At 42.3% G+C, this 20,811-nt stretch overlaps 1 protein-coding gene across 4 annotated transcripts in view; it reads left to right on the top strand.

Moving 5' to 3' along the window:
• Positions 1 to 2,000: 2,000 nt before the first annotated feature.
• The window catches only part of prkg2 (protein kinase cGMP-dependent 2), a 42,280-nt gene continuing 23,469 nt past the window's right edge, over positions 2,001 to 20,811 (top strand). For 2 of the 4 annotated variants that reach the window (XM_076891193.1, XM_004555677.4), the window contains exons 1-6: positions 2,001 to 2,126; positions 2,946 to 3,450; positions 10,290 to 10,456; positions 13,300 to 13,413; positions 17,423 to 17,528; positions 18,497 to 18,560. In XM_076891193.1, the coding sequence (XP_076747308.1) occupies positions 2,954 to 3,450; positions 10,290 to 10,456; positions 13,300 to 13,413; positions 17,423 to 17,528; positions 18,497 to 18,560 (948 nt within the window). In that variant the 5' untranslated portion in view covers positions 2,001 to 2,126; positions 2,946 to 2,953. Of the gene's footprint in view, positions 2,127 to 2,945; positions 3,451 to 10,289; positions 10,457 to 12,616; positions 12,692 to 13,299; positions 13,414 to 13,598; positions 13,824 to 17,422; positions 17,529 to 18,496; positions 18,561 to 20,811 lie in introns of those variants that run through there. The other 2 variants (XM_012920360.2, XM_076891194.1) reach the window with 2 other exon arrangements.

Raw genomic sequence — 20,811 nt, 5'->3', positions numbered from 1 at the left:
CGTCCTCAGATCATCAGCCGGCCTCTGAGATTCCTCTCAGGTTCAGGTTGGGAGTCAGTGACCTGGATTTTTATTTTGCTGTGACCCGAGTGCTGCAGATGAATCAGCTTTGGCCACCTGCCATTATTGTTCTGTGCCTGTCAATGGAATCTGCTGCAGGCGAGGCTGCTTCATGCACAAACACACTAGGAAAACCAATTAATCATTTGCTGGTGTGAAGGACTGCAGCTTCAAGTCTAGACTTTAAGCTAGACAGACAACACGGCCGCACAGAGACCAAGACAAGAACATGAGCCTGTACTTACACTCATCACCTGATTAACCCATTCAAATGATTTTTGTTGTATTTCTTTAAGGCTGTGCTATTGAAAATTGTAATAACAGCATTGAAAACAGTAACAATTCCAAAATCTGTTCTCTTCAATATTTTCCCCTAAAGCTTGTGAGAAAGTGGAGCAGCCGAGAGACAAATATTTTCCTTCCTTGTAGCTGCTGTGGACCATATATCAGACCTCCACCACAGGTGGTCAGAAACATAAATCATAATATAGCTGGTGTATATCACTGTATCAGGTGCTGTTTTTGCCTCTTGCACCACTGCCCACAAGTGGACAAAAATACTTAAAGCCAGTGCAGACATTGCTTACAAATATGTGAAGTGCTAAAGCCAGGGGCGCCTCCAGAATTTTACATAGGGGTGGCATATGGGGGCCACTAAAAATATTGGCGTGGCACAGCACATACAAGTATATTAAAATTATTACCAACATAGGACAGTATTGCTAGGGGGGCAGCAAATTTTGGGGCTTGGTCAGTGCCCCCCATGCCCCCTCATGGTGGCGCCCGTGACTAAAGCAGAACTTAATCATAACACAATAAGATGATTTATCTAACCAATATCTAATCTGGTAACATCAGTTAAAGAGGCGAATATCAGGCAGCATAACCATCATAGCGAAGCAGGAAAAGTATTGAGTGTATTGATTCGAGTGATTGTAAAGCGGTCCTTAGGGACTGAGTAAAGCGCTATACAAATGCAGGCCATTTACCATTTGTGGAAGCACGCTCTGTGATACAAAACACAAAAACATGATTCATACTTAAATGAGGAAGCTGATGACAACTCAGACATGTTTCTTTCCACTACAACAAGCCACACGTTTCACTGTGTGCAGATTTCTGTTCTCTGCGCAGAGTCCGAGCTGACCAGGCTGTACGTCTGCTTCTTCTACCTGAAACCAGGCATCTAAACATGTGGATGTATGTTTTAGAAAAAGTACAGCGTTTTAATGTCGACATGACAGTAATGTAACTGTTCCATTTCCTTCACTGAGTCAATGCTTTCATTTTCTGTTTGTTTGTAATCTTAATCTTAAAACCGGGAGCAAACTGGAGGAAATGACAATGGCGCCTCTCTCAGAGACGTTCAGCGTCTGTATGAAATGAGTCACTTCTCAGGAGCACTGAGCATCCTTTTGGACCCTCGGCATCCTTTACTTGTTGAATTCCAGATGCTTCCATCAGGGTGCATCTTTTGGCATTTGTTCAATCTACTGTTATCTTTTCAAAATAAATTTGGAACATTTCATGGTTCATGGTGACAACGAAGTACACATATGTAATGTGTTGAAATGAAGGTTGGATGACTCCCAGGGCTACACATAGTGCATGTAGTGTTTTCACTTCTTCACCAAACTCTTTTTGATTGCCCTTCTGTAATTTTAAGGAATTTACAATTTAATGAATCAATTTATTTAATCACTTTAACTAAAGCTTTCTGATAAATGAAAAATATTATATATAATTATATAATTTTTTTTAATTGATCGGGGTCAACGACGCACATCAAGTAATCAATATATTCGGTGTAGAAACGACAACGTCGCGGTTGACGTCATTCACACCTGACCTGGCAATCACACCCGGTCGCCGCACGCGCGTGCGAGAACGCGCCGCACAGACTGTGATGAAAGCCAGAGAGAGAGAGAGAGAGAGAGACGGAGGGAGGAGAGGATGCGAGCAGGTGGAGCGCCTCTCTGCTGATGTGCGGATCCACGGACACGTTGTTCCTTCATTTAACTCCTAAAAACCTCCGGGCTCTTCTGAAGGCTCTGAAAACTAAGCAGGTGAGTGCGGACAGTTTGTCTGAGACTGCGCACATCAGGCTTCACTCCCAGCAGGAGAATGACTAGGCATTGCAAGTTGCAGGTGCGCGCTCCCCTTGGAAGGTTTAATTAGTTAAACTGGCGAGAATCAACCTTTAATGTGTCAAATCGGTGAAAGACAGCAAGGTGCTGCCTCTGCTCTGAGTCTGCACTGTCACACTGCTGCTTGTTAGTCAGTGTGTGAAAGAGTTGAAGCACCAAAGTAAAGGAATAAACGGGGGTGGTTCCATCCACTCGCAGGTTTTCGAAACAGGATTACAAAGACAGCAGTATGTTTGATTTTCAGAATAAAGTGCAGGAGTGCTGCAGACTGATGTGACACCGTCCCAGCAGGAATGTCATGAATGAAGTCTACTGTATGTGTGAGGGGGCGACAACAAAAACAGGATTGTTCTCCAACATTTCTGCCCCATGTCAGCTCTTCACTCTTTGGAGACGTTCTGTTGATTTTTGCAGTCATGAGCTCCCCGGACAGCATTTCCTCTCACCGTGCTTCTGTCTGAGCACAACCAGAGTGACTCTTCATGTAATGTAATACTTCCTGCCTTCTGAATAATAAATGGACAGGACACACTCATTGACCATTAAATACTGATTTGCCATCTCTCTCTCCTCCCTTCCCGTCTTTCTCGTGTTCTCTGCTCTCACAGCGTCAGCTCTTTTGTTTGAAATCTCACCTCTAGCGTCCTCAGACGGACCCTTTTAGTGCCAAATTTCATCGTGCAGTTGGAGGATGCTTTTAAATCATAACAGCAAACTTTGACTCTCTTTTGTCTCTAGGTGGCAATATGGGGAACGGTTCAATGAAATCAAAGCGCTACAAACACACTGACGGCTGTGCGCACAAAGATCACGGCGGTGGGTTCAAAAACTCGACCCTGGATTTCCTGAGGGCCCGGGTGGAGGAGCTGGAGCGAGAGGGCAAGAGGAAGGATGAGGAGCTTTGTGTCAAAGAGCAGCAGATCAAAGGTCTCCAGGAGCAGCTGGCCAAACACACACGAGTGCTGGCCGAGATGAGCGAGGAGCTGCAGAGTAAGTGCATCCAGCTCAACAAACTGCAGGACGTGATGAAGAGCGGAGCATCGGCGGGTCTTGCTTCGAGGCCTCCTTCAGTCAAAGCCAGCAGCAGGGGCAGCCCCAACCTCAGCATTCGCATCAAGGAAACCCTGAACAGAAGGAAAGGCGCCAAAGCCGGGGTATCTGCCGAACCCACATCAAGAACCTACGACTCCAGCGGTCTGCCAAAGTTCTCCTTTGAGAAGGCTCGGGTACCAAAGGATGCAAGGTGAGACGTGTTTTCAGGAAGGTTAAAAACATAAAAAAGGGAGAGGAAAAAATATGCCGGCGAGAGAAGCCAGCTAAAGGTTCATGACACATTCAGGCTCAGTCCATCCTGGTGTAGTGGGTGAGATTTTAAAAATGCAAGCAACGTAAAGAGGTGTGGGTGGCAAGTGAAAGGTGGGCAAAGAAGCAAAGATTTTAGTGCTAATGACGTCCAACAAAAGTCTGTTATAAAAACAACATGATTCAGTCCAAGATTTCACAGCTGCTGCTGAGAAAAAACAAAACAAAACTGTCTTCATGAGGTTTTCTGTTTTTCACGGGCTCAAAAAGAAGTGACCCACACCATAGAGTCAAAGTCAGAGCGTCGAATTAAAAAATGTCCCGCTGTGTATCGCACTGCACAGTACACTTTTAGAAATCATTCTTCCTCCAGACTGTTTATGCCTTTCCTTCTGTTTCAACACGATGAAACAGAGACAGGCCCGTAAGGAAACGCTTTCAGCAGTTTGGTGTGGAGGAACCCTCACCACAACCCAATCCAGCACCTTTGGGATGAGCCACAGGCATTTAGCACCCAGCACCAGTATTTAGCCTCATTAGTGGTCACGGGCATAAAACCTGATAGAAATCCTGAAACCAGAAGAGCTGAGGCCGTTACAGCAGCACATTAACGTTGGTTTTGGAGATGTTGAACATATAAAAGTGCATTTATATTTTGCTATGTAGTCCATGCTTACCGTCCAAGATAAATAACAAGGAAGCATGTTCACAACCTGAAATAATACTGAGTGACTATCTCACACCAGCAGGTGCAAACAGGCATAAATGAAAATGATGTAAACTCAGGGCTCCGTCCTTCCTGTCATTTCAAATTGAATTTGTCTTCTTATTTTATTGACCTTTGCTCTCACTTTGTATTACAGTAAGTCCCAGCCCAACAAGAGGTATATCAAGTTAGTACAGTCAGCTGAACTAAGAATGTTTCACGGGATCAAGTCTCTAAAAGCAGGAGGACATTTAAAGGGCATGTTAGCTTGACATAATAAAAAAAAGTAAGTCAGTGAGGCAAATCTTCCTTTTCTCTTTCTCTCAAAGAGTAAGATGATGATTTGTAAAAATGTCTCAACTGAATGTTGACACCCAAAACAAGAAGATTAATTTGGCCAATCAGTCATAGTTGACCTGTCTGCCCTCTAGTGGCTGGAAGCAGGCAGAGAAATCAGCACAAGCAGGGCCTTTAGTATTGTTGTAGCTTCCAGGTCTGAAATGAAAAGCTACTGTTGACGTGACCTAAACTTGCATTCCTTGTAATGGCCAGTAGGGGCAGAGCAGAAGAACAAAAAGTCTGAAGAGGTTAAAACTACAACATTTAGAGTAAAAAGAAAATCATTATAGCTTTATCACCCCGATGACCCCGATGAAGGCCGCAAGCTGAAACGCGCTGGTCGTGCAATCGCTGATCTTCATACTACAACTGTTGTTGGAGATATAACCTCCAACGACCAGTAGGGGGCAACTTCACTGCCAAAAAAGGCCCCATGTATAGGAGACAGAAAACATTACGTTTATTGTCTCAATTGCCAGTTTTAGGTTTTACTTTACTTAAGTTTTACTAGTAGAACAAAGGCTGTTAAAGCAGGTCACGCGTTGATAAGAAGTCCTGTGTGAACCTGCAGTGTCAGTATTCCTCACTCAGTTGCTGAGGGTCTTCACAAACTAACGATGTAACAGTAGGTATCTCCATTTTTTTATCTGCAGTCTTTGGTTAAACTGCCAAAGTACAGCATGTTGGATTTAAAGCCTCTGTGTGATTTTGCTACACACAGCAGGAGCCCAATTTCGAAAACTTTCTTCGATTTATGTCCGAACTTGCATTCAAATCATAAAAGAAGCTGCGGCTCACATCTGCCATCTATAAATCTCAAATCAACCTAAACTGATGGTGCCCGTCTTGTAGAATCCACTCATAAAATGCCAGAAAACAAGAAGGCTTAGTCAGGAGGAACCGTGGGCCGTGATGTACTGCTCTCCTGAATACCAGTTTTCAGCTTTTGAGATTCTTTGGTAATCCACACTGATTAGTCAAAGCTTCAACAGAGACTCGTATTTTGTTGTCTGGTAAAAATCAGACTGCATAAGTTTATCGATAGTGCTGTGATCAGTCAGAGAGGACGCTGCCTCTATCACAGTGAACAAACTGTGGATGCCGCTGCTCACTGAACAGCACAGAGGGAGGTGTGGCTCATCCCAACAGTGAAAGAGCCCAATTTATTTTTCCCTAGGAACATTTTTAAAAATTTAAAAAGATGCTGAAGGGGGGTGAAAGGTTTCCGAGTGTCTAGGTTCAGACGCTAACTTGGCAACAATAAGCTGAACTGAGCCTGATCATCTCTGCTGCGAGTGGTTGTCAGAGAGCAGTGAGACAGCAATCTCAGTGTCCCAAATCCCCAAACATTTTTGTGTTAGAAAAACTTGTCTGAAACCTGAATATCAGCAGACAGTCATTAGGCATGACCATGCAGCACACGTTGAGGGGACTGAATGGCGGGTTGGCAAATCCAAACCAGTGACCAGCAGTCATGAAAAAAAAAAAAAGTTACCCACACCGAGATGAACTGAAGCTCGATCATCACTGCTGTGGGAGGGAGAGCAGACGCACACTGTGGAAAAGATTTTCACCCACTTCAAAGTTAGGAGTTATACAAACATGACTTTCTGCTTTAGTCACACAAAAATTCATCATGATTATGTTTTATAAATGAAGCCACCAATCTAAAAACCTTCTACATCAAACCTGCTGCACAGCTGCGCAGCTCTTCTTCAGTGCAGCCAGCTTTAATCCTGACTGGCTGCCACCCAACAGTTTTTAGCTTTTCTCTTATAAATCTGTTTAAAGGTCATTTTGAACTTTGATAAAAGCATTTTTTAAAGTTGCCTTTAACATTGCTTTGGTTGTCCATTATTTATATATTCATATGAAAAATGAATGAGCTAGTTTATATATGGATACACAGATACACACACGCAATATAAAGAAGCCAGATAAACATTTGGACACCACCTTCCTCAGGAAGGAAGCGGTGCCTTTATAATCATTAGGTTTAGAAATGCACTTGAAGGTCGATAACACTTTTATGTATGAGAGCTGCTCATTGGCTGAGCGTACAGACTGCAGTGGACTGTAAACAAGCACGATAAACGTGATAAGTGTGCTCTAGTTGAGCTTTCCATAACCTATGTTCTATTTTTAGACTGTTAGCTAAGCTCACTGCAGATGACTGATGTGGACCTCAGAGGGCATTTCTATCAAACTCTTTAAGACTTCCTGCCCATTTTATTCAATTTTACACTTGATAAGAGAGTGAATAGCCTGAGACATGTAGCACAAAAATCTAATATCAAAGGCTCCAAAAAGCCCATGTGAGACAATTTCCCACAACTATGAAACTTTGTTTCCATCAGTATGCTGTCTGTTGAGATTTCTGTGGAAATTAGAAACAGAGGCAGATGTTTCAGATGAAGCAGCTTTATCAACCCTGATCTTCAAATAATACCTTTCCCTTAAAAATAGCTTTATCATCTTTGTAGTGCCGTTTATTCTTAGACACCAAGTCTGTGCTTCAGGTTAAACTTAATGATGGTCATCTTCAGTGGCGCTGATCTCATTTGGATCAACAGCAGTCAATGAAAGTTTTCAAATGATCCAGATACTTCATGCATCATCAATATGATTGTTTCTCTTTAATTTTACTGACCACGTAACAGATGCCACCCGTGTTTCCTCGGCTCCTCCGATTTGGCATTCTGCCGCTTTTGTTCTTAAGCGGTTTAAATAAGAGCAAATGCAGCAATTTCCGAGCGATTGAGTCGTGTTTTACATTTGTTTAGGCGGTCTGGAAGAGTGTACAGAGATCCTGTGATCAAACCCAACTGAGACCAACAACTAAAACGTGGGACCCAACTCACCCCCCCTCATGTGCCATCATTTACTGCACACATAAGTAGCTCAGGCACAAGCAAAACAACTTAAAAGGTCTTTTAATGAACACATGAAGTGTTGGTAGATTTCCAGCATGAAAGTAAAATAGATTTTTGTCATCGTGAGTGTTCCTCAGATCGTACAAGCCGAACGCAGAGCTCTGCAGTGAATAAACAATAGCATGCAGTCTCCCTCCCTCTCAATGCGATCCTCATGTTTAAAACATGTGTCGCTAATAAGCCCAGCATGGATTATATAACCAAAACGAATGTAAATGAGGCCGTCTGGTACCCTCATGTAGGCAGGCTTTGATACGCAACACTTGTGTGAATGACGGTAACATGTTGGAGGGTAATGACACAGCTAGGTGGGAGGAAGGGATGTTGGCTGAAAAATAAAGGGCTGCATGTCAGCTGCTTTCTTTTTATGAAGCCCAGAGTGATAATTCATCACACACGATAAGGTGGATAAACAGACCACCCAGCTCTCGCACCGTGCGCCTCTCCGAGGTCCGACTCGCTCTCGTGATCTATAGTTAGCATTCAACCGTGCCTCCTAACCTTTTCACAGCTCCCCAAAGGAGATGATGTCTTCGCCGTATACATCCCCTCGCTGCAGCTGTTCAAATGCACATCGGTGAACTTTGACAGCTCGTGATGATTTTATGTTTTCCCCAATTTTACTCGATCTGTTTTCAGGAGGGAGCCCCGGGGCTGCGAATACTCATCATTTCACAGGAGACAAAATATTTAAAATGTGGTGAGTAATGTAGATGTGGGAGTCCTGCCTGACGGATCAGTAACTCACCGTGAAAGTGTAATCAGTGGTGGGAGAAGGAAACTTCAGCAGAGCAAGTAAAGCAGCTCACTTAAAGTGACCCCATCCATGGCTGGTTATCTGTCCAAGTTACTTGGGTGTGGAGAGGCTGCAGAGACATCTCTTTGCAGAAATTAAGACCTGGTTACATTATAACAATAAAAATCCACAAACTTTGTTTAGTCAGATGTCACTTGAGATGATTTATTATCGCAGAACGATGCAGTCAAGGTTTGGCATCTTACCTTCTCTACAAACATGATACACATATGAACTGGAGAGTGATGAGCAAGTGGTGACTCGAGTGGTCTGGCAGAGCTAGTTTGCAATCTTTGGGTCGGTTTCATCAATAACTATTTTCTTTCTACACATGTCGCTGTGCAGACGTAAGCACCCATCACCGCAGACAGGAAGTTCATGCTTGTGCCAGCTGATTCCTGTTGTTGGCTGTAGATCAACAACAGGAATCCGCTGGCACAAGCATGAGGACGGAAAGAAAATAATTCCTATGTTAAAGTGATCACAACAAGGTTTTTGCATGACTACACGAGTCTTTTCCTTATCTGACTGCACTTACCCTCACATCATCAATCAGGCTAAGAGCCACACAAAGGTGGTTTTCAACTCAAGTCAATCCAGGGATTTCCAATCTAGACATGAGCACGTTCTCTCAGGTGATGTTTGCAGCATATGCAAAAAAGAAAGAAAGAAAGAAATGGGGCAGATGTTGAGGAGAAAATAAGTCAAATCAAAAGCTCACACTCTGCAGGAGTCTAATTTCAGTTTATTGCATCAAGAAAGCTGTAATGTTTTAAGCACATCTGCTCTTCAGATAATAACACGCACGGAGAGGATGTCCAGTCAAAACAGACACAGACACCAATTCATAGAAAAACAGCCACTCTAATATGTATATGAGTTTTTCATTAATATCATGTGCCTAAAAAACGAAAATAAATAAATATTTATTATTTATTCTTATACCTTTTCTATTTTTCATTTATGTTGTTTTTTCCCCTGGTTTGTTTGTTTATATGGGGACTTTTTGCATAACTGTCTGATGAAGAGTGGGTTTGCACCATGTGACCCGTCAGAAATGTGGACGGCATATTTTAAAAACAAAGATCAAACTATAAAATTAGAAAAATTTGAAGAGATTAAGCTCATAATAAAGAATGATGGCAACGCAGATTTTAAAGAAATAATTCCAACCTGTGAGTGAATTTAACTTGTGTACAAATTTCATATAAGGCTGGGAAACAGTTTTAGGCGCTTGTCACTATGTTAAGAGTTATGAAAATGTAAAAGTGCAAAAAGAAAATAACAGAATTTCTGCTAATATTCTAATCATTTCTTTTTGATGTTAATCAGAATTATTTTCCAAAGAACTGAGTGGTTGGTTCTACAGCATAAGAAAGCACTGAACCGCACTGAAAACACCAACATCTACCTTTGATGCTGGGGTGAGCGGTCCCTCTGAGGAAAACTACTCTCACCGTAGAATCTTTTTACAGCATTTAAATGTATATCAGACTCCAAATAACTGTCCATGAAAACAAAAGATCACATTGGTTAAATATATAAGAGCTGACTTTTATGGTTTTCAGTGTTTAAAGTATAATTTGTGGGATGAAACAGACACAGATGGAAAGGGGAGAAAGGAAAACGTGAAAACCAAGAAAGGAAGTGAAGAGACTCAAAGTCATCTCTCCACTGATAAGTAAAAGTTTCTTCTTTCTGCCTTTGCTTTTCTCCCGTGCAGTATTTACTTAATTCAAAATAAAGTGCAGGAGTAAAAGCAGCTGAAAGATGACTATAGTTTGGTTCCACTACTTTCACTCCTGAATCTCTCATCTCCTAAAAGAAGAACAAAAACGCAAACGTTTCCGAGTGATAAACAAAGCAGCGGGCCTGTAACTGCTCCTGCAGTCATGTTCACTCTTTCATATCTTACAGGGAACACAGACTGTGCTTTCTAATCTTCAAACAGCAACACTCGGTAAAGCTCGGTTCTCTAACTTTTCTCCTGTTGCTGTCTGTGACAGTGTAAAGAAGCTGCTGACAGATGCCCTCAACAAGAACCAATACCTGAAGAGGCTGGAGCTGCAGCAGATCAAAGACATGGTGGAGTGCATGTATGAGCACACTTACCAGCAGGGAGAGTACGTCATCAAGCAGGGAGAGCCTGGGAACCATCTGTTTGTCCTGGCAGGTACTTTCGCTTCCTGTCATCTTCTTAAGTTTGAAAGGAAAAATAAACTTCCTTCCACCGCTTGCTTCAGTTTACTGTTGCATGCTTATTCTTGTGGCACCGACGTTTGTGTAAGATGTCATATGACACATAATGCCCAATGAGAAGCCAGAGCAACATGTGAAGCCATGTGCTATGAGGAAGCAACAGTTTGCATCACCAGCTGGGCTGCGTTCAAGTTTTTTGACTCGTTTTCTTTTTGTTGGTGGTTTGTTATTAACCTGTTAGGTCACTCAAGTTTTGCACCAAAAGAAGCCCACTCTCTGTATGCATGCTTTTCAAACACAACAGGGTGAATATACAAGACGCTGTGGTGAGGTAGCAAATAACTTTGGAGGTTGTCCTGTTGCCCGTTATCGCATCCTTTTGAGGAGAAATGTTCACAGCAAAACGTTGAGCATCATTTTCAGGTTTGAACGTGCCCTTGCTAGAAGGCCTGGCTTTGATAAGGCTTTTGGATTAAAGGACATTTCTTGTTTCTCACTTGATTAAATCCTTGATTCCTCGCCTCACAGCTTAGTCCCTCCCACCAGTGATGCAAGCGGAGGAGGAGAGAGAGAAACAGGAGTCCAGGCAAAGGGCTTTTTAAAGCGATGTCAATTAACTGTGTTGTGCGGCACAGCTGCACCATCTGTGCTTTGTTTTTGTTAAAGCCTCAGATGTCATGAAAATGGATATATGGAGGGCTACTTTTGAAAGTTACAATTTGACTTTTAATGTACAGATTTCACACATGCACAAACGATGAAGGGCAGAAAGTTTGATCATCCAATTAGAAGCTACTTTAAGCTGCTCTTATTCACATGCAGGCGCCACAGTGGCCACATATACATGTGCTGGATGCCCTTCCAGACAGGGAAATGAAAGGCACCTGCATGAGGGACATTGTGCATCCTTCTTGGGTAACGCGCCACCATTTCTTCAGACATTTGTTTTGCTTTTGTTGGGGCTGATTCTGGGAATTTTTTTCCCAGTTATTTTGCTGCTCTTTGTCAGTGTTTTTCTAACCTGAAATGCATTCACTTAGTGTTGATTACATGTGGTTTCTCTTAGGAACTGAAGGGAAACCAGTAAAAAGCTTTTTCACTTCTCCAAAGAATAACACAGAAATAAATGGATTTGCGGAACATTTAACACAAGTGCAGACAGCAGATCCCACTTGGGAGTCTTCTGCTTACATTTTTTCTCACTCGTGTTAATAAAGGAGAGAAATGTGTTTTCTCGTTGGGAACAGGCAGCGATTACAAAACTCATAGGTCATGAATTTGGCCTCGGTGTAGTCGAGGTTGGTGAGATGTCCAAAGTGTAACAAGGCTTGGGTTTTATAAAACACCACCCGATGAGTGTGTTGAAACAATAGGGGTAGGGTTAGGGGGGTTAGGGTTTGTATTTCTCGTACTTTCTTGAGTGAAGAGTACGGAGGGATGCACTGATTTATCAGTTCAGCGCTACAGACCAAAATCTCGTTGGCTGTCGATGGCATAACGGCAAATATTTCAGTCAGTAAATGTGGCTAATTTTCATCAATTTAATTGCTCAAAGAAAAGACTTCATTTATTTAATGAAAATTTCTCTGTTTCCCTTTAAAAGAGGCGAGGAATGAAAATAAATAAATAAATAACTGCACCGGCTTCTGGTAAATTTTTCTCTAAATCATCAGCGTCAGCCACGAATTTGATAATCAGATGGCTGCGCCTTCCTGAGCCAGGTTCACTTGGAGGATTCTTCCTGTTAGAAGGGAGTTCTTCCTTCCCACGTTTGCCAAGTGCTTGCTCAGAGGAGGTCATGTAATCGGTGGGGTTTTCTCTGTATTATTGTAGGGTCTCTACCTTTCAATATAGCGCACCTCGAGGAAACTGCTGCTGTGATTTGTTGCTATATAAATAAAACTGAAGTGAACTGAATTAATGTAGCTGGTGTGATGTATTCATGGCAGGAGAGAGAAAAAGTTCATTTTGGAAGGACATTGAGTGAAATGCACTATAACCCACTACGTCTTTATTTTTAATACATTCACAGTTACCCACCCTCCCCTCATCTTTTCTTTCTTATTCATTTAGATGTATTCATGTATTAATAAATTCAGTTTATATTTGGTTGTAACCAGGCAACTAAGTGTATTTTTAAAAGACCACGCGGCCTCAGAGCAATGGTCTGTCCTCTGCCAGTAACTGACATTTGCTCGTCAGAGACAACGTAAGTATTTCTTCTGCCGTCTGGTGTTAAAGTGATGTCTCACCCTGGGCAGGAAACCGCATCAAAATTCAGTGATTACAGAGTCCTGGTTTGTTGATCTGCTGAGCTCTGACGTTTCAGCACCTGAGCTAAATCGACACAGCGTTTGTTTTGTGCTGTGAAGAGTTACCAAAACAGCTCTGATGAATAATTATTCATCATCAGAGGTTTTAAATACTCACGCAGACATCAGCAGCTGCTAATTATAATGACTAAAGAACTCTTCTTTAATCATGATTTGTGCTACAATTTCTATTATAGTGGAGATGAAAAAGAAGGGACATTTGTGGGGTTTCTGGTCTCATATGCAGATTTAGAAATTTAATGGAAATGTTCTCTCTTCCTGATAAATCTGAGAAGCAGCATATTAAAGAGGCACGTCTGCCAGGTGAAATCCTGAAAAGCACACAAACCTAATGAAGCTTCACCCAGACGATATTACCGTGACCTTAATGAATGAAGTGAGATGTAAAAGTCACTCAGTTAGCTCCTGATATGTTCATCGTCTGTGTCCTAAATTTGGGGTTTAAAAATTTAACCTATTGATTGTCCTTGTTTCATATTTGCAGATGGGAAGCTGGATGTGTTTCAGCATAACAAACTGATCACATCGATAATGGTGTGGACTGCGTTTGGGGAGTTAGCCATTCTGTACAACTGCACGCGGACCGCATCAGTGCGAGGTAAAGGCAAATCTGTTTTAGAGTCATACAGCTTTTTCCCACTAAAATCAATGCAAACTGGTTCTGGATGATCACCTTTACCTTCCAGTGAAAGCCTTCTGCCCTGATGGTTTCGTGCAGCTGATGATGCACTCGGGGTTACTGAATGGTTCAGTGACCAGAAAAGTGATTCACACATCTTGTGATCTCAAGCCAGCTGAACACCTGAAGATTTTGCACCAGCACCACAAAAACATCAAACCAGGGAATGTCTGTGTTTTATTCATCCTTTCAGAGATCCACAGACAAGACAAGGATTAATGTCAAGGAGCACTTAAGCTGCTGTTTTATGTTTTATGCTCTATTTTCTTCCTTTAATGTACAACTTCTCATAAAATTCTTTGTCAACAAACAGGAGAAAAATCTAAGAAGTAAGTAAGTATTTTCTGCACAGCTGGATCTAATGTGGCTGTGCATCCATAATTCTTTTTGCTTGTTTTGAATTTGTACAGTGGAGAGTGAAACTACATCAGAGCTCAGTGTGTTTAGGATGCTTTTTTTAAGGTTGAAACACACTGAGTGCCCCAGGGTTTGAATCACCCGCGACCCACGCAGCAGACAAAATCAAACACCAAATGTAACGCAAGCCTAATGCCCAGTGTCCCATTTCCTCCTTTTTCCAGACTGTACCTTTACATGCAGCGTCGCAGTGTTCCAGTTTAAAAGTTTATCATCAGGTTACACATACGGAGCAGAACTAGCAGAGCTCTGATAGTGGGACAGGAAAGAAGTAGGAAATCCGAAAGCCCATTGAAGACTGTCAATTCTATTCTGTGTTTAAGTTTAATACAACAATGGTCTCTGGCAGTTATTCGTCTTTGAAGAAGGCCTTGGGCATGACAGCCATGAATATATTATGAAATCTGATTAATGTGTTTCAAGATGGCACCTTGTTGTTTCCGGTGAAAGCTGCTCACTGAGCATAAATGAAAAAAAAATGGCTCTGGGATTTTTAATTCCTAGGTGACCGAAATAATCCACTGATATCCCCAAAACTTGTTGAGCAGATGTTAAAAAGATGAAGAAGAACACTGAGGTTTGGATAAAAAGTGAAAAAGATCAGGGAAAATACGCCCCTTTACATTTGGCAGGAAAGTGAAAGGGACGTTTGATCCTCCACACTCCTCGTTAAATTCTTTAAAGAGTAGAATTGAACCAACAACCTTCTTGCTGAGAGGCAGCAGTGCTAAGCGCTGCAACACCACACTGCTCTAACATCTACAGTGGGGCAAAAAAGTATTTAGTCAGCCACCGATTGTGCAAGTTCACCCACTTAAAATGATGACAGAGGTCAGTAATTTGCACCAGAGGTACACTTCAACTGTGAGAGACAGAATGTGAAAAAAAAATCCATGAATCCACATGGTAGGATTTGTAAAGAATTTATTCGTAAATTAGGGTGGAAAATAAGTATTTGGTCACCTCAAACAAGGAAAATCTCTGGCTCTCACAGACCTGTAACGTCTTCTGTAAGAAGCTTTTCTGTCCCCCACTCGTTACCTGTATGAATGGCACCTGTTTGAACTCATCATCTGTATAAAAGACACCTGTCCACAGCCTCAAACAGTCAGACTCCAAACTCCGCCATGGCCAAGACCAAAGAGCTTTCGAAGGACACCAGGAAAAGTATTGTAGACCTGCACCAGACTGGGAAGAGTGAATCTACAATAGGCAAGCAGCTTGGTGTGAAAAAATCAACTGTGGGAGCAATCATCAGAAAATGGAAGACATACAAGACCACTGATAATCTCCCTCGATCTGGGGCTCCACGCAAGATCTCATCCCGTGGGGTCAAAATGATCATGAGAACGGTGAGCAAAGATCCCAGAACCACACGGGGGGACCTGGTGAATGACCTGCAGAGAGCTGGGACCAAAGTAACAAAGGTCACCATCAGTAACACACTACAACGGCAGGGAATCAAATCCCGCAGTGCCAGACGTGTTGCGCTGCTGAAGCCAGTGCATGTCCAGGCCCGTCTGAAGTTTGCCACAGAGCACATGGATGATACAGCAGAGGATTGGGAGAATGTCATGTGGTCAGATGAAACCATAGTAGAACGTTTTGGTATAAACTCAACTCGTCGTGTTTGGAGGAAGAAGAATACTGAGTTGCATCCCAAGAACACCATACCTACTGTGAAGCATGGGGGTGGAAACATCATGCTATGGGGCTGTTTTTCTGCCAAGGGGACAGGACGACTGATCCGTGTTAAGGACAGAATGAATGGGGCCATGTATTGTGAGATTTTGAGCCAAAACCTCCTTCCATCAGTGAGAACTTTGAAGATGAAACGAGGCTGGGTCTTCCAACATGACAATGATCCAAAACACACCGCCCGGGCAACAAAGGAGTGGCTCCGTAAGAAGCATTTGAAAGTCCTGGAGTGGCCTAGCCAGTCTCCAGACCTCAACCCCATAGAAAATCTGTGGCGGGAGTTGAAAGTCCATGTTGCTCGGCGACAGCCCCAAAACATCACTGCTCTCGAGAAGATCTGCATGGAGGAATGGGCCAAAATACCAGCTACTGTGTGTGCAAACCTGGTAAAGACCTATAGTAAACGTTTGACCTCTGTTATTGCCAACAAAGGTTATGTTACAAAGTATTGAGTTGTATTTTTGTTATTGACCAAATACTTATTTTCCACCCTGATTTACGAATAAATTCTTTACAAATCCTACCATGTGGATTCATGGATTTTTTTTTTTTTTCACATTCTGTCTCTCACAGTTGAAGTGTACCTCTGGTGCAAATTACTGACCTCTGTCATCATTTTAGGTGGGGGAACTTGCACAATCAGTGGCTGACTAAATACTTTTTTGCCCCACTGTATAGTTACTGTCCAGACGCCGCAGACGTGTCATTGCTGAACAGGGAGACGCGACCCTGTGGGAAGCGTGTCTGTGTGTGTGGAGTGGACGTTGTATGGCTGTGTGATCTCAGTGACGTCACATTTAAAGAAAGCGTCAGGCACATGTATTAAAAGATTAAAGACGTGTGTGTGTTTGAATTGTTAAAACAACTGCTGTGATCCAGACATTTAGCCTCACACATCAAATTTAACCAGATTTTTGCTGTGACGCCTGTGACATGACTGTGCTCAGCTCAGAATCTTACAGGCGAGGTTTAAATTCTAATAACTGTCCCTTTTCTCGATGAGGGGTTCCTGTCCTTATTCCTGGACTTCTGCTGAGAGCACAGGCAGACAATAAAGCATTATATGAGTAGAAGAAACAAAAAAGAAATAATCGATATGTCGATGCATATCGCTTTGACGTTGCATTTGTGAAACTTCCAGAATGACGTCAATAACAAAAGAATCAGGAGTGACCTCCGTCCGAGTTTCAGGCTTCTTAAAACGCTGAGCAGAAGAACCTGGATGGGAAGCAAACACGCGTCAGCGCGGTTGTGTTGACAGAGGCTTTACATGACAGCCGCAGCTTTTCGTGCTGATTGGTTTTTGTCTTCTTGGCATTTGGAAAGTGCATACCATGTAGTATGTGAGTGCTCTTTGTCTCAGTTTGTATATTTAACCAAGTAAATTGACTGCTGGTCCTTGGGGGAAGGGGGCCAAAATGACCTCAATATTCAGGGTGCACTGGAAAACCCCTGACAGTTTGACAAGCCTCTCAGCGGGTTTTCCGTGATAACAGATGAAGCAGATAAAGAGCAGCTCTTTCTTTGCTACTGGTTCATGTCAAACCTTCACAGCTACTTCCTCCTTTTACCAACAGAGGCCCGCCTCAGAGTTTCTGTTGATTTGAAGTGACTCAGCATCAAGATAAAGGACAGATTACAGTGTTTTTCTCACCTCCTTTGTCCATTTGGAAAAACAAAGCATTTTCATGTGTCTAATGACAAGGTGCTGTGAATTTTCCAGCATGGCTGTTATCAGCACACGCTGCTTTTAAACCAGCTGTCAGTCAGCTGTCATGTAGTGGTACTGATGCATGTTGTGTTGCTTCTACAGCTGTGAACAAAGTGAGGACGTGGGTTTTGGATCGGGAAGTTTTCCAGAACATTATGAGGAGGACGGCCGAGACACGACACGAACAGTATCGCAACTTCCTCCGAAGGTTAGCTTCAAGTCCACTAAGACTGTCCAACAAAAACTCCTGACACCAATAAAATGATCAAATGAGACATTTAATAGACATATGAATACAAGATGTCCGGTGGTGTTGGTGCGGTCAGAGCAATAGCAAGAGCAGCTTCACTTTACTCCTCATGAATAGGTTCTTCACCCCGTGGTGTCACATTTTACATCTTTTTCACAACTTTTTTCCAGCATGCAGGAACAAAGCTGTCTATTTCAACCCCAAACAGGACCGTTTTCCACACCTAACCAAATATTTTTAGTGCCAAACTATGTCCAAACTGGGACCTATTTTGCTCATTCCCAGCTCAGTGTTTTTATTCTTGGAGTCTACTAGAATAGCTGTGCATGATTCACAGTTCAAAATAATCCTTTTACGTAATACTGGTGCTCGATGCAGCCCTTTAGATCAACAACAACAACAACAAACTGTTTCTGCTTTCTTCTCATCTTTCTTTAGGAAGCTTAGCTTTCTTATCTTGGCTTTCTTCTGATTGGTTGCCCCTCCCAAAATAAAGACTTTAACAGTGGGAGGGTGGGGTGTGTACCTGACGTGACCACATTAGGTAAAACACCTCTCGCCGAGGGCCAAAACTATAAGAAACATCCTGTGATTTGTGCCACCGCCACCCGTCTTGCCTCCTTGTGCAGACATTTTCTGTCTTTGCCTTTGGGGTCCAGTGTTGTCAAGACAACACCAAAGACGGTTTGTGGGTCAGTGAGGAAGGTTTGCTTCAGGTCATGATAAAATGCTACGCAAGTGTATTTTATCATCAAAACTGGGTCACAGGATCTAAGTCAATACCACGAGATATTAAACAAATGATCGATTTGTTGCACTGTCTGAAACTGGTGTCCTGTGACACAGGAAACCAGGTTCTGCATAATAACATGTAGTGATTTGTTTTAACAATGTAATGCCTGTTTTTTCTTTTTCTTTTGCGTCAGTGTTTCACTTTTGGCTAATCTACCAGACGACAAGCTAAGCAAAATAGTGGACTGCCTGGAGGTGGTAAGTTATTCTGTCAAATTATCTTTATTTCTCCTGACTTTTCATTGTATTGCCTCAGTATTGCACAACCTTCTGGCAGCTCGTGGGAGCCCCAGCTTTGCAGATAGCTGCTGTCAAAATATCATTACCATTTGGCCATATACCATTACTGCATGTCAGCATATTCGTTCTGCCGCCAGTTGCAAGACCTCACAAATTACCTTGTTGATGAACAGAGCCGATATTATTGCTGTCATCGCTGGGTGCTGTATATTGTTACCATAATTATTTGACTAAGGCCCCAGAAACTGTTTATTCAAATGGGGGACGAGTGATTTCTTAAAGATGTGCGAGTGACAGGCTTTTGGTGTGAGACCATGAAGTGTGTGTAACTGTGTAAGCCGAAGCATGCAGGAGACCCGTGCATAGTCCGTTTTTTCTCCGTAAGCATTGCATTTCTGCAGCGCTTTCTCAGCTTCTTTTCACAATGGAAACTTCAAGGACGATCTTTGCGGTCGTCGCTCGTCCTGCTACGAGAATCTCCTTATTCAGTCATTTCTAATGGAGCTGATTCTGTTGCCTCTCAGGGGGGCAGCTGTAACCTAATAGCGGTGCAGATGTTCAGTGAGAATCCGGCAGATAGTATTGAAGCGTCTTGTCAAACAGTGGGGGAATGGAATTTGGTGTGTTTTGCATGTGAGTGTGTGAAGGGAGTAGTTGTTTTTAGGTCTCTCTGATGATTTTCAGTATGATCAGCTGGTTGGAATTTGAACTGGAAAGATTCAGTGACCAAAAAAAGTGGGTCTGTTGAAAGTAAAAACATAAAACAGCAACGAAAAGAATGTATCCTTTCATTCACTTGTGCGCCTGGCGTGCAACATCTTGTCATGTCATCACATGGATTGACAAGCCAACCCTGAAAGTTGCAGCCTGGAGTCGGAGCCTGAATGCTGAAGCCCAGCTCGGCTAACAAGCTCAGATTCAGATGCTTAAAATTTAAGCTCCAGTGTGAGCTGAAGAGACAAACTAACCAGATCCCACAGCAGGTGGCCCGACACTCAGCTCACCAAGGATGCAGAGCAGATGAAAACGCACTCGAAAAAAATCATGAAAAGGATTTCCAAGTGATTAAAGTGCTTTAATTTTAGCATTACACAATTCTGTTATTTCAACTTAATGTAGCTGAGTTGGATCAGCTTAATTAATCAATGACGAATCAATTTATTTACTGCAGTTGAGTCCAAGTTAATTTAAGTAAGTTGATTCAACCCATGTAAATGACATTAGTCCAACAAAAGTACTTAATGCTAATAGAAAGCCATTTATTATTGTGGAAATCCATGATTGTTTTAAGTTCATTTAAAGAGTTATTCTTTGGAGTGTTAACATGAAACTTTAATGGATTTATAACAGCTGTGGTATATCCGTCACTCCATCCATCCAGTCTCTTTCGCTTATTGTTATCAGGGTCGCCAGTGTATCGCAGGGCTAACACACAGAGACAGACAACATTTGCACTCAATTCACATCTCTGGGCAATTTAGACTTTTTCACCAATTAACCTAACCCAACTGCATGTCTTTGGAGTGTGGCGTACCCAGAGAGAACCCATGGTCCCATGGCCAGTTGGTGGATTCTTGCTGTTAGCACTGGTGAAACGCCACTGCCGAGCTGTCACACCAGACAGTAAAAAAAAATAAAATAAGAAAGCTATGATTACAAGGCTTGATGCAGAATTTTCTAAGTTTTTGTCCTTGACAGGTTAAACCACAAACACGTGATGTGCGTATGCTTTTCTGCCTCTTATAACTCCAGTGATTTTCCTGTGGTTTGAAATCTTGCGTGATCTTGTGATATCGCAGGTCCAGACAGTTAACCACTCTTGGAAGATTGCATCACTTCATCTCGACAAGAATAAATTTAACAAGTGTCAAGTTGTTGAATTTTGCAGATCATGTATGATTTAATTATGTTCACCATGGAAACATAAAATGATTTTGGTTATGCTTGGAGTGCAGGGGGTAAGCCGCCATCTATAGCACTGATTGCAGTCTGGAATAGTGGAGAGGCAGCAAAATCCTCATTTATTATTTAACTTAAGTATGGTGTTATTTAATAATTTATTTCAAAAGGCATGGGTGCCCCTTCTTTCATGCCCCACAAATACAGTGTCAGTCTGTGGGAAAGACCAAAAAAATCTCCTTCCGTCACTGTCGTGAACACTTTAGAAATCATGCACGAGTGTGCATATCATCACTGTTTCAACAGTTCT

Source organism: Maylandia zebra, linkage group LG12, assembly GCF_041146795.1.
Source record: "Maylandia zebra isolate NMK-2024a linkage group LG12, Mzebra_GT3a, whole genome shotgun sequence".
Taxonomy (NCBI): Eukaryota; Metazoa; Chordata; class Actinopteri; order Cichliformes; family Cichlidae; genus Maylandia; species Maylandia zebra.
This window is presented reverse-complemented; position numbering and strand designations above follow the sequence as displayed.